The 13318-nt window shown below is 65.8% G+C and overlaps 2 protein-coding genes across 2 annotated transcripts; both read left to right on the forward strand.

The window, feature by feature from the left end:
• Positions 1–857: 857 nt before the first annotated feature.
• Positions 858–11157, forward strand: LOC139601573 (inactive phospholipase C-like protein 2). Its single transcript, XM_071450701.1, has 6 exons — positions 858–1064; positions 5166–7655; positions 7834–8037; positions 8610–8685; positions 9965–10074; positions 10330–11157. The coding sequence occupies exons 1-6, from the start codon at positions 873–875 to the stop codon at positions 10513–10515; spliced, it is 3258 nt and encodes a 1085-aa protein (XP_071306802.1). The 5' UTR covers positions 858–872; the 3' UTR covers positions 10516–11157.
• A 1329-nt stretch (positions 11158–12486) lies between these two features.
• On the forward strand, positions 12487–13244 carry HCRT (hypocretin neuropeptide precursor). Its single transcript, XM_071450702.1, has one exon. It carries the CDS (start codon positions 12750–12752, stop codon positions 13059–13061), a length of 312 nt encoding a protein of 103 aa, XP_071306803.1. The 5' UTR covers positions 12487–12749; the 3' UTR covers positions 13062–13244.
• Positions 13245–13318: the final 74 nt, after the last annotated feature.

Raw genomic sequence — 13318 nt, forward strand, 5'->3', positions numbered from 1 at the left:
TCATTAAGGGTTATTTCCAGGGCTGGTGAGGGCGTGTGGGGCACCTGCTGTGCCGCAGCAGCTGCTGGTGGGCAGGAGATGATGTCTCGAGCAAGGCTCACACAAAGCAAAGCATCCCCCACCAGGGATGAACCTGGCTGAGGCCTGCTGGAAAAACCTGGAGCAAAATTTCTGCTCCAGGTCGGGGAGAGGCTTTGCCTTGGGCTGGGAGCACGCCACAACAAAAGCCTCGAGCTCCCTGCGAGGCAGAGCCGTGCGGGGCCGGGGCTGCGCTGGGCAGCTCTGCTTGCCCTGCCATGCCTGGGTACCACCCCGGTGGGAGGGGAGGTTCCTGGGGTGGGACCCGCTGGGCAGGGCCAGGCTGCTGAGTGCCCGGCTGGCTCTGGATGCCAGGCTGCAAGGTCGATTTGAGTGCCCGGCTGCAGGGAGCAGCTTGTTTGGGGTGCAGGCTCATTTGTGCTGCCGCTACCAGGGCTGGAGGGTGCGGGTGCCCGGCTGAAGGGTGCCAGGCTGGGTTTGCGTGCCCGGCTGCAGGGTCGGCCGGGGTCCCACCGGGATGGGGCGGCTGCCGGGCCCGGGCGCTGCGGTGCTGGGCGGAGGCCGGGGATGCCCCGGCGGTGGAAGATGCCGGTGCTCGGTGCCCGTCAGCGCGCCCCGCCGCCGCATCCCGGGGCGAGGGGGCCGCACCGTCCCCGTCCCCGTCCTCGTCCCCATCCCCGCCGCGTCCCCGCCCCCGGCCCGGCCCGTCCCCTCCTCCCGGCCGCGCCGCCTCCCGCCCGCTCCGCCACTGAGCCCGCAGCGGCGGCGGCGGCGGGCGCAGGCTCCGGGCGCCCCGGGGCCCCGCGGCGGCCGCTGCCCTGAGGCCGCGGGGGATGGCGGAGGGGCCCCGGGGCGCTCCGCCGCCGGGCTCGCCCCGCCCCGCCGCGCCGCTGCCCAACGGGCCCCGCGGCGGCGGCGGCGGCGGCGGCGGCGGCAGCCCCGGCTCGGGCTCGGGCAGCAGCAGCCGCGAGGACTCGGCGGAGCGGAGCCCCGCGCCCGCCGCGCCCCGGGCCAGCATCATGAAGGTGAGAGCCCCGCACCGGCACCGCACCGGGCCGGCCCCCCCCGCGCCCCGGGCCCGGCACCTGCGCAGCGCGGGGGTGCCGAGCCGTGCCCCGCGCCGAGCCCCGCGTCCCCCCGCACCCGCTCTGCCCGCCGCTCCTCGCTCCCCCGGTGCCCGTGCAGCGGCTCCGAGGAGCTGCAGAGCAGCCGCATCCCCGGGCGGCCGAGGGTCGCCACCTGCCCGCGGTGCTGGTCACACCGGGACTGACACAGCGTCCCCGCGCCCTGCCCGGACCCAGGGTCCCCAAGGGCACGGTCTGGCCCGGCCCGGCTCTGTGGAGTGTCCGTGGGTCGCGCTGTCAAGTGCCACGGCCACGCTGCAGCATCACCCGCTCCCGCTCAGGACACCCCTGGGTTCCCGTGAGGAGATGCCCGCTCCAGCCCCTCGAGCAGCTTCTGCTCTCCCGGGCTCTCCTGACAAACGCTGAGCCTCGGGCCTGGCCTGACCGGCTTGCAGTCTGCTCCCAACACCCGGTGCTGGTGCTGCCGGGCCGTGCTGGCGCCGGGCTCCAGGGAGGGTCTCGGGGGTCTCCCACCTGGGTGGGCAGCGGATCACACGTGTGCTTTCCTAAATGAACGCCCCTGATTGTGCTGATGCCAGCGGTACTCGCTGACACAATAGGTCACGTCCGCCCGGGACTCGCCTCCCTGCTCCCGGCAGCCTATTTTAAGCTGGGATTGCTCCGGTGCTATTAATACCCCGTGAGGGGGCTGTTTCCGTGGTGCCCCAGCCCCACTGTTCCGTCCCTGGGATCCAATTTTCTGGGCAGCAGTGTCAGACCCCGAGTTCTGCCCGGGCTCTCGCTGCAAACTGTTGCGGGGGCGGCCGGGCTGTGCCCACGCGGGGCGGGCACGGAGCTCTGCCGGTGCTCCCGTGCAGCCGGAGGCTGCTGCCAATGCTCCGTCTGTGCCCGCCTTCCTCGGGGACATTGCCAGCGTCTCCTGCCCCTCCCGGGACGGAGCAGCATCCTTCCCTGCCCAGGGACCATGCGTGGGCACGGCGGGCTGGGGGTGCTGAACCTCTCGCTTGCTGCCGGGCCGGGCACATCGCTGTCACCACCTGCGTCACCCGGGATGCGGCCTCACGTGAAGGTCGGGTGGCCCAGGGTCAGGGCTGGCCCGGGGGGAGGTCTGACCCGAGCAGTGTCCCCAGCTTGTGCTGATTCCTTGTGCACCTCCGAGTCCATCCGGGGCCTGAGAGGCAGCGAGGCACATGTGGAAAGAGCTGCCGGCTCTGTTGTTTTTTGGGATTTCCAGAAAAGGCTGGAGGAGTGAATCTGAAAGTGCGACTCACAGGAGGGCCTGGGGCAGCGGGGCTCAGAGCTGGCCCCTGCAGTGTCCCTGTGCCCTGGCTAGAGGACCTGCTCCCTTCTTTCTTCTCATCCTGAAAGCAGAGGGGGCTGGTGGTCCTGCGGGCGGGGAGGATGCTGGAGAGGGCATTGAATCTGCAGGATGTGTCCCTTCCCCAGCATTGTGCTGTTCTGTCCCCTGAGCCCCCTTCCCATCGTGTGCCAGCCCCGGGAGCTCTGTGGTGCCTCTGCCGGGATCTGACTCCATGGCCCCTCGCCGGGAGTGGCAGCTGGTGCCGCGGGGGGTGGATGTGTCAGTCGCTCTCTTCTTGGCAGGGAACAAACGACGGTAGAAAAGCCCTGGCTGTGCCTGGTCTCCCACTGCCTCAGCTCCGGGGCTGCTGCCTGCCTGCACCCCTGCCCACGCTGCCCACACTGGGACAGGGGTGGCGGGGACACCCGGGACCTGGGGAATTCAGCTGCAGATGAATCACACCAAGGCCGGACCGGGGGATAAAGGGGAGGGAGGGACAACTGATGGGCTCCTCTCCATCCCGTGCTTTGAGATGGGGATGTGTGGCCGGTAAGCGTGGCTGTCACGTGGAGGCTGAGATTAGGGCATCAGCACTCACCAGGGCACTAATGCAGGAGATAATTGGCTGAAGAGGTGCTTAACACATGCTGCAGAGCTGGGCAGGACAGGCAGCTGGGCTGGAACGTGCCCTCCGTGCGAGCCCACGCTCACCACTGGCATCGTGGTTGGCATCGCTGCCGTCGTCTGTACTTTGAGCCCTGCCTACTCCCTGCCAGCTCGGTGGCACCGCGAGCAGGATCCCTGCTCTGCCTGGAGCTCTGCCCTCTGTCTGGGGGTGTTCCATGCTGTCATGGCCATGGGTGCTGTGTTCTTCCTGCTCCACTGCTGCCTCACCCATCACCTGCCTGCGCTGCTCCTGCAGCGCCTCGCCAGCACTTGTGGGCTGTGCCCCGGCTTGAAGATCCCCTGGAACAGCCTGGAAGCGGCTGCCAGGGAGCAGAGACTGTTCCCTGCCATCCCGCAGGCTGCACTGAGGAGCGTAGGGCAGCTGCAGACGGGAAACTCCTCGCATCCCCTGCTCGCTGCTTGCCCGTGCAGGGGGAGAAGCAGAACCTGCAGGGCGCTCTCGGGTCTTGCCGCACATCTGCACCCCAAAGTGCTGCAGCGGGCACCACATGCCCTACCTGAGCCTGGCAGGGCGGGGGTCTGCAGGGGGGCGTTTGGGCTTTCACCCCGAGCCAGGGCGCTCGGGGGACGGCTGGGGTGTGTGTGGCTGCCTGCAGCGGGCACAGCTGGAGCAGGTCCGTGCCGCTGGGTGCAGGCAGGCCCCCCGCCCGTGTTTCCTTTCCGGATGGATTTCCTGTTTTCAGCTGTGGGGCCCGGTGCGGAGCGGCGCGGGGTGGGTGCGCCGGGCGGGGAGCGGGTCCGCGAGGGGCGGGGGTCCTCGAGGGGCGGGGGTCCGCGAGGGGCGGCCCTCGGTGCCCATCGGAGGGGCTGCGGCTGCCTCTCGGCGGGGCGCTCAGATTGCAGCGTGCAGGAAGCATCCGGCGTCCAGTCCTTCCCCGCAGGGCTGGCCGATGGCGGGACCTGCCGCTGAGCGCCTGCCGACCCGGGATGGCTGGCACCGAGGCAGAGTCCTGGAGCTCGGCCAGCTCCCTGGAGCAATCTGGCGGCGAGAGGATGCGAACAGCCACCACATCCGAGCTCCAGGATAGGAGGATGTGCCTGGCTCTAACAAGGGGCTGAGGGCTGGTGCTGGTTCCTCCTTCCCTGGGCCTTTGTGTCCCGGGTGTCCTTGGAGGATTCCCCATTCCCTGGGGAAACTGTACATCCATTTGTGTGACTTATCCACATGCCCTTGGCTGTGACTGCCTGACCCCGTGGGGCAGATCCCAAGCCTACAGGACCAGGCATGGGATGTGCTTGCCCTGTGTGGGAGCTGTGGAAGCTCTCAGAGCACTGGAGGGGAGCAACCCCTCACCTCCAACCTGGGCAGCTGAGCAGGACCTGCCTGTGACAGAGACACCACCAGATTAGAGGTGACTCACCATAATCTTGAAGAAGTGGATTAAATCTCCTCCTACTGTGCTACTTAATGAAATCCATCCCATAATACACTCCTGGCCCTGCTGTTCCCCCTTATCCCCTGCCAGCCCCGTGGCAGCTGGGTCCCCCCTCCCTGTGGTGAGGCAGGGCAGAGTGTGGGCACGAGGTGCTGGCAGCAAACAGCCCATGCCATGGTGACCCTGTGCTCTGTGGGACACGGCCGTGGTTGTCCCCAGCACGTGGCACTGGCAGGGGCTGTCCTGCCCCGCTCCTCACAGAAGAGTGGGGGGTCTCCCTTGGGCTCCCTAGGAGCAGCTCTGCTGGTGCATCACACGCTGGGTTGTCTGTTTTCCTCTGCTCCCCAGGCCAAGGAGACAGAGGCTGTGCTGGTTGGCTGTGCCTGTGAGGGTGAGCAAGCAGCGGGGAAGGATCCAGCTCAGGGCCAGGAGCAGGAAGGAAGGAAGGAAAGCAGAGTTAAAATAAGCCAGGCAATGAGCTGTGAGGGAAGCCAGGGCTGGAGCTGGCTCCCAGCCCCCAGAAGAGGGGCGGACTGGAGTGGACTGGGCTCAGCGTGGTGCTGGGGCAGTGCTGGGGTGGGGGCACCATGGGGCAGGAGGGTGCCAGGAGCTGCTGGGGCGTGTGCTGCTGCCTGGCTGTCCCTGACTGATGGCTCTGCCCCTTTCCCACCCTGGCAGGATGGCTCTCGGCAGCGGCCCCCACACAAGAAGAAGACAGTGTCCTTCAGCTCCATGCCCAATGACCGCAAGATCAACAGCACAGCTGCCTGCATCTCCCTGATGCTGGAGGGCTGCGAGCTGAAGAAGGTGCGCTCCAACTCCCGCATGTACAGCCGCTTCTTCGTGCTGGACGCCGACATGCGCTCCGTGCGCTGGGAGCCCTCCAAGAAGGACTCAGAGAAGGCCAAGATTGAGATCAAATCGGTCAAAGAGGTGAGGGTGGGCAAGAAGACGCCAGTCCTGCGCAGCAATGGGCTCTCTGACCAGTTCCCCGACGAGTGCGCCTTCTCCATCATCTACGGGGACAACTACGAGTCCCTGGACCTGGTGGCCAGCTCGGCAGATGTGGTGAGTGCCTGGGTGATGGGGCTGCGCTATCTGGTGTCCTATGGGAAGCACAGCCCTGAGGCACCTGGGACTGGCCACCCCAGCCTCCGGACGTCCTGGATCTCCTCTGTCTTTGACCTGGCTGACCTGGAGAAGTCTGGCCGCATCCCCGTGTCCCGGGCCGTGCAGCTGATCAAAGCACTCAACCCTGGCATGAAGACGTCCACCATCGAGCTGAAGTTCAAGGAGCTGCAGAAGGCCAGCGAGCGTCCTGGCACGGAGGTGGCCTGTGACCTCTTTGTGGAGGCGTACTGCGAGCTCTGCACCCGCCCTGAGATCTTTTTCCTGCTGGTCCAGTTCTCCAGCAACAAGGAATACCTGGGTGTGAAGGACCTGCTGATGTTCCTGGAGGTGGAGCAGGGCATGGAGGGGGTGACAGAGGAGAAGTGCTTGGAGATCGTCAGCAAGTACGAGCCCTCCAAGGAGGGCCGGGAGAAGGGCTACCTGGCCATCGATGGCTTCACGCGTTACCTGCTCTCTGCTGACTGCTCCATCTTCGACCCCCAGCACCGCAAGGTCTGCCAGGACATGGCTCAGCCCCTCTCCCACTACTACATTAGCTCTGCCCACAGCGCCTGCCTGCTGGAGGACAACTTCTGGGGCCGCTCAGACATCAGTGGCTACATCAGTGCCCTGGGCTTGGGCTGCCGCAGCATTGAGCTGGTGCTGTGGGATGGCCCCGAGGGTGAGCCCGTGGTCTACACCAGCCCCTCGGCTGCCTCCTGCGTGCCCTTCCGTGCCGTGGTGGGGCTGATCGACCAGCACGCCTTCACTGCCTCCGCCTACCCCCTCATCCTGTGCCTGGTGGTGCGCTGCTCGGCCCCCCAGCAGCGGCTCGCCGCCCAGTGCCTGCGCAAGATCCTCGGCGAGAAGCTGTACCTGGAGCCCCCCAACCCCGTGGCCTCGTACCTGCCCTCCCCGGAGGAGCTCAAGGGCCGCATCCTCATCAAGGGCAAGAAGCTGCCGCCCACCTGCGAGGACAGCGAGGGGGAGGTGTCGGACGAGGAGGAAGGCTGGGAGCTGGCGCGGAGATTGGGCCAGGAGGACCGGGAGGCACCGGAGGGAGGCGGCCTGAGGCGGGTGCGCCTCAGCCGTGAGCTCTCGGAGCTGGTGAGCCTCTGCCAGGCTGTGCCCTTCCAGGACTTTGAGAGCTCCAGGCGTGGGCAGCGCTACTGGGAAATGTGCTCCTTCAGCGAGGTGGAGGCGGGACGCTTCGCCAACGAGTGTCCGGCCGAGCTGGTCAGCTACAACAAGCGCTTCCTGTCCCGCGTCTACCCCAGCCCCATGCGCATCGACGCCAGCAACATGAACCCCCAGGACTTCTGGAAGTGTGGCTGCCAGATGGTGGCCATGAACTACCAGACCCCAGGGCTCATGATGGACCTGAATGCGGGCTGGTTCCGGCAGAACGGCGCCTGTGGCTACGTCCTCCGCCCGGCCATCATGCGGGAGGAGGTCTCCTACTTCAGTGCCAACGCCAAGGACTCCCTGCCCGGCGTGCCTGCCCAGCTCCTACACCTCAAGGTCATCAGCGGGCAGAATCTCCCCAAGCCCAAGGGCTCGGGGGCCAAGGGGGAGGTGGTGGAGCCCTACGTGTGTGCTGAAATCCACGGCATCCCGGCTGACTGCGCCGAGCACCGCACCAAGACCGCCCTGCAGAGCGGGGACAACCCCATCTTCGATGAGAGCCTGGAGTTCCAGATCAACCTGCCGGAGCTGGCCGTGCTGCGCTTCGTCGTGCTGGACGATGACTACATCGGGGACGAGTTCATTGCCCAGTACACCATCCCCTTCGAGTGCCTGCAGCCTGGCTACCGCCACGTCCCCCTCCAGTCGCTGGCCGGGGAGCCCCTGCCCCACGCCACCCTCTTTGTGCACGTGGCCATCACCGACCGCCGTGGCGGGGGCAAGGGGCACCGCCGGGGGCTGGCGGGGCGCCGGGGCCGCCGGGTGAGGGAGTACACGTCCACCAAGGCCACTGGCATCAAAGCCATCGATGAAGTCTTCAGGACGGCCACCCAGCCGCTGCGGGAGGCCACGGACCTGCGGGAGAATGTGCAGGTAGGACCCTGCAGAGGCAACAGGGGACCTGGTTTCTTCAGGGGAGGATGGGGCTGTCCCCCTTTTCCTGGGGGACGTGAGTGAGGAGCCTTACCTGGAGCAGAGAGCTGTGGGAAATGGGGGAGTTCCTGGGGGTCCTCCCATCTGAACTCCTGACACTGGCCACTGGTCTCTGCAGAATGCGTTGGTGTCCTTCAAGGAGCTGTGTGGGCTGACACCCGCTGCCAACATGAAGCAGTGCATCCTGACGGTGTCCACGTGGCTGCTGCACAGTGACAGCGCGCCCAGCGTCACCCTGAACCTGGCAGAGCAGTACCCACCCATGGAGGCCCAGGGGCCCATCCCCGACCTGCTGCGCAAGGTCCTCACTGCCTACGAGACGGTAAGTGCCACCCTGCCAGGGCCTGGCTCCTTGGGAGGCTCCCTGGCATCACTGGCACTGGCACCAGCACCCATGGCTGGTGCAGGTTTTATGGGATGAACCTGAGTAGGTTTTATGGGATGAACCCAGGCAGGTTTTGTGGGATGGGTCAGAAGGTCCAAGGATGGGGAACCCTGAACTCCCTGTACCCATTCTGGGGCAGGGGGCTGCATGGGGGCTGCCCGGAGAGGAATCTTGCCAAGGCACAGGCTTGCCCTGATCAGTCTGACCCTGGGACACTGCAGCCCCTACCCTGTGCCTGCACTGCCTGTGCCTTGCCCTGATCCCACCAGGTGGGAGAAATCCCATTAATAGCCACAGCCAGAGCTGCTTCCTTCTTTTGTGTTGAAGGGAACCTGGCCATTGGCCACGTGCTGGTCACACCATACCCGTGTGGGGTGAGGAGGGAAGGGCCAGACCCCGGGCACTGTGCTGGTTCAGGGGCAGCCCCTGCTTGCCCTGTGTCCCCTTCCTCTTGGCCAGGGGACACAGGGCCAGGGCTGCCCAGCTGCTCACGTTGCCCCTCTCCCTAGATGATCCAGACCAGCAGGACCCTGATCGAGTCTGCTGACGCCGTGTACGGGAAGCTCATCCAGGCACAGCAGGCAGGTGGGTCCTGGAGAGCAGCCCCAGCTCCACCACGGCTCTGGCACGTCCTGGAGGGCTCAGGGCTTCCTGCACTGGGGCAGGCTGTGGGTGGGTGGGCTGCAGAGCTGTGTGGTAGGGAGCAAGCAGAGTGGGGGAGGCTGATGAGGAAGCGGGGAAGAGTCATTAGCTGTCAAACGCCAGAACATAATTAGTGCCAGAAATAACAGGCTGGGGCTGACAGCAGAAATGGCAACTGAGTGTTAAGACTTCCCAAACACATGGCAGAACCCACACAGGCAGGTGCTGCTGCTGCCTGCCCTGGTCCTCCCTGCAGGTGCCCCCACTTTGGCAGCTGCCTGGGACCTCTGGCCCCACTGTTGGCTGGGACCCCACAGGAACAGTGCCCCCAGCTCCAGGAGCTTCTGTGGGCTCCCTGTGGGGCTGGGAGAGTGTCAGGAGCTGGAGAGGCTTGGGAGGAAGAAGAGAGCCCTGCTCTGCTGTCCCTGCCATGCCAGCCCTGCTGCCAGCAGCCGTGTTTGTTCCCTGCCCACGCTGCAGACGGAAATCTCCCCAAACTCTTGGCTCAGCTCTGCCACTGCTGCCAGCCCTGGGGGAGAGGAGCAGTGGGGCACAAGCTGCAGGGCACAGATTGGTGCTGTGCCCTCCTGCATTGCAGGAGCAGAGGCACTCTGGGCTGTGCAGCCCCTCGGGGTGGTGGCAGGCAGCGATTTGGCAGCTGCAGCCCCCAGCCCCGTGCCCTGGTGGTGCCTGCTTTCACCCTGGCCGTGCTGGGGACGAGCTGCTGTGGTGCTGATACCCGGCTGGCAGGAGCTGGGCCCCGGGGAGCTGCAGGGCTGTGGGCGGGCTGATTGGCAGCACCGGGGCGAGGGAGCTGCGTGGGAGCCCTGGCGTGGGCCCCGAGCCGCTGCTGCGTCACCAGGGGTAAATATAGCACCCACCCAGGGGGTGGGGCGCAGCCATGGGGGGCTCTGAATCCCCCCCAGATGAGCCATGGAGGGCAGGGGTTGTGCCTCTGCCCAGGGTCTTCACTGCCCTTCCAGACCCCGTGGTGTCTGGGTCCAGAAGGGCCCCAGGGTGCAGCTGACCGTGGTGCTGGGATGTTGGGGGGTCCCATCATTTGAGGCATGGAGGATTCCTGAGGCTGCTGGGGCAGTGGGGAGCCCACCCAGCCTGCAATGGGCAAAGGGCGTCCCTCTGGCTTGGTCCCTGTTGGCTGTGGGTGGTGGTTGTCCCCGTGCCAATGTCCCTGCACGCTCTGAGCACCTCTGCCGTCAATCAGGGATGGATTTCCACAAGGAGCTGCACCGCATCGAGACCAAGGAAGGGCTGCGGGGCCGCAAGCTGCAGAAGGCGCTGGAGAGCTTCGCCTGGAACATCACTGTCCTCAAGGTGAGGGGCGAGGGCTGCGCGGACAGCCCTGTTCAGCCCTTCCCTTCCCTTCCCTTCCCTTCCCTTCCCTTCCCTTCCCTTCCCTTCCCTTCCCTTCCCTTCCCTTCCCTTCCCTTCCCTTCCCTTCCCTTCCCTTCCCTTCCCTTCCCTTCCCTTCCCTTCCCTTCCCTTCCCTTCCCTTCCCTTCCCTTCCCTTCCCTTCCCTGTCACCCTCCTGCCTCCACCCCAACACAGCCCCGCTATCTCCTGCCCCAGGGCCAGGCTGATCTCCTCAAGCACGCCAAGGCGGAGGCTCTGGACAACCTGTGGCAGATCCACAACGCGGGGCAGTCCTGCGGCATCGGCAGGAACGGATCAGCCTCGCCCGAGCCCTCCCGGCTGCAAGCCCCGCTGGAGCCGATCCCTGAGACAGACGGAGGTGGCGACACAGCGTCCTGCTGACCCCGGTCTGGGGCTCGGGGCCCGGACTGAGCAGCCCTGGCCGCAGGGGCCGGGGGCAGGGAGCCCCAGCCTGCCTGGGCAGTGTCTGTGAGGCCGGGTGCTCTGCCCTGCTGAGGGGCTTGCTCCAGAATTCAGTGGAGAGCTTGAGGAGAGATGTCTCTGCTCCCTCTTGCCCTGCCAAAGCTCCCCGAGGACTCATCCGTCCCCTCCATCTGCTTCTGGAGCCAGATCTCTGCTGAGGGGCCAGGGGGGATGCTGGTACCCCAGTACCCGTGTGCATGTACCCACAGCCTGCTGTGCCACTTGGAAAAGCAGCCCCAGCTCTGGGCTCCTGCCCGCCCTCCCCAGGGCTGCAGGTTTGGCCTCCACCAGCCCTGGGGAAAACTTGGCTGGCAGAAGGATCCTGGCTGCTCCTGTCACCTCCACAGCATTCCTGGGGTCCCCAGTATGCAGAAGGACTGGGAGGCTCTCTGGTGCAGCAGATGTAGGGCCAGGGTGTCCCTGAACAGCAGATGTGGCTTCTGGCATCAGGGAAATGTTTGGGTTCATCCCCAGGGCATGGGAGCTCAGCACAAGCAAAGGCTGGAGGTGCTCTGGGGTCAGGCTGGGGCTGTGGAGTGTCAAAAAGAGTGCAAGAGCCTCCCTGGTGCCCTGTGGCTCCCTCTGTTCCAGGCACAGCACCACGATGGGATGCAGCACAGCACAAAAGGGATGGAGGGTGGCACTATCCCTGCCTGTCATCGGGTACAGGACCCTGGTGGCACTATCCTTCCCTGGCACCTGGTACAGGACCCTAGTGGCACTATCCCTCCCTTGTACAGGACCCTGGTGGCACTGGGTACAGGAACCTGGTGGCACTATCCCTGCCTGGCATTGGGTACAGGACCCTATTGGCACTATCCCTCCCTGGTACCGGACCCTGGTGGCACTATCCCTCCCTGGCACCAGCCGAGCACAGGGTGACAGCTCCTCACGTCAGTCAGGGAGCTGTGTAGCTGCTGGCACCCCTTTGTTCAGGGGGTTAATTAGCCTAACCCTTTGTTCAGGGGGTTAATTAGCCTAATGGGGCTCTGAGCAGCGGCCAGCTCTGACCTTCAGCCCCTTTGTGCCAGCCCAGCAGCGCGGCCCGTGGGCAATTATGGCCTCATTAGTGCCAAGCGCCCCTTGCAGTGAGCACCCTCACAATGGGGAGCTGCAAATGAGGGGAAAGGCCTGGATGGTCTCCGGGCTACCACGTCTCCCAGACAGCGCTGCTCCCGCTGGCCCAGGTATTTTTGGCAGCCCCATTGTGCCGGGCCCTATAAAGTGGCAGTGGCAGTGTAGGGTGCTGTGCTGCTGGCTGCCCGATGGGACATGCCCCAGAGCTGCTCGGCCACATGAAGACCCCAGCAAGGATGGAGGTGCCCAACACCAAGGTGGGGCTGGGGTGCTGCAGCCCCTGGGGATGAGAGATCAGTGATGGGTGGGAGGTTAGAATGCTGGGCTGGGGGTGTGGGAGGGCCTGGCTGGTTTCTTGGGAAGCTCCAAGAGTGCAGCAAATCCCTGGGAATCCCTGACTGATGAGGGAAATACTTGGGAGGGGAGCTGGGCATGCAATTCTTGCAGCATGGGTGCTTTCAGTGCTTGTCCTGTAGCACTGGGCAGCGAGAGGAGGGAGTTTGTGTGCTGGAGCAGGGCAGTCAAGGGTGAGGACACCCACATCTGGCTGGGACACAGGTGAGGTGCAGGGCAGTGAAAGGTGAGCACACCCACATCTGGCTGGGACACAGGTGAGGTGCAGGGCAGGGGTGTGGTGAGCACACCCACATCTGGCTGGGACACGGGTGAGGTGCAGGGCAGGGGTGTGGTGAGCACACCCACATCTGGCTGGGACACAGGTGAGGTGCAGGGCAGTGAAAGGTGAGCAGGTGAGCACACCCACATCTGGCTGGGACACGGGTGAGGTGCAGGGCAGTGAAGGGTGAGGCTCCAGGTGCACCGCAGGTGTGGGGCTGAGTCAGGAGGGCAGGGGGGAGTTGAACACCACAGAGAGGGGACGGTCCTCGGCTGGGCAGTCGCCATCTCTGCCTTGTCACTGCCCTGCCCTAACGCTGCCCGTTCTCTGGCAGCCCCAGCGAGCTGCCTGCCTCCTGCTGCTGCTCCTGCTCTGCTCCCTGGCCGCTGCCCGGCAGAACCTGCCCCACTGCTGCCGGCAGAAAACCTGCTCCTGCCGTGTCTACGACCTCCTGCACGGCATGGGCAACCACGCCGCCGGCATCCTCACGCTGGGCAAGAGGAAGAGCGTCCCCCTGGCTTTCCAGAGCCGGCTCTACCGCCTGCTCCACGGCTCCGGCAACCACGCTGCGGGCATCCTCACCATGGGCAAGCGCGGGCAGCACTCGGGCACCGCCTGCCCCGATGTGTTGGGCTGCCCTGCGGGCACGGTCGCGCAGCCGACAGCGGTGCCGCGGGGCGCTGCCACCAGCCCTGACAGCCCCAGGGAGTGCCAGGGACACTCAGGGAAGGACCTGAGCACCAGCCAGGGAGCTGCAAGGAGCTTTTACTGAACGGGATGGGGGCAGCGGGACACACAGAGGGGATCCCTGGCAGGACGGACTGCGGGGACGCCCAGCCGGAGCTCGGTGTAAATAGCACTTTTAGATACCTCCTCCCTGCCCTGGCCCTGGCCCAGCCTGCTCAGGGCACCGCGGGCACCGCGGCCTTTTACAATAAATGGTAGCCTGATGTCAGCCGGCTCTGCTGTGTCTCTGGGGAGGGGTCGGGCGGGGACAGCTCGGTGCGGGGACAGCTCGGTGCGGGGACA

This window comes from Agelaius tricolor, unplaced genomic scaffold (genome assembly GCF_023055355.1).
Source record: "Agelaius tricolor isolate 1412-34295 unplaced genomic scaffold, bAgeTri1.0.p SCAF_31, whole genome shotgun sequence".
NCBI classification, from domain to species: domain Eukaryota; kingdom Metazoa; phylum Chordata; class Aves; order Passeriformes; family Icteridae; genus Agelaius; species Agelaius tricolor.

What these genes read in the sequence shown, in the direction of transcription:
- HCRT (XM_071450702.1), top strand. Translation starts at nt 12,750, where the DNA reads ATGGGCAACCACGCCGCCGGCATCCTCACGCTGGGCAAGAGGAAGAGC.
- LOC139601573 (XM_071450701.1), top strand. Translation starts at nt 873, where the DNA reads ATGGCGGAGGGGCCCCGGGGCGCTCCGCCGCCGGGCTCGCCCCGCCCC. An exon ending in ACCTGCGGGAGAATGTGCAG is followed by an intron (nt 7,656 to 7,833) that starts GTAGGACCCTGC and finishes TGGTCTCTGCAG; the next exon opens with AATGCGTTGGTGTCCTTCAA. An exon ending in CATCCAGGCACAGCAGGCAG is followed by an intron (nt 8,686 to 9,964) that starts GTGGGTCCTGGA and finishes GCCGTCAATCAG; the next exon opens with GGATGGATTTCCACAAGGAG.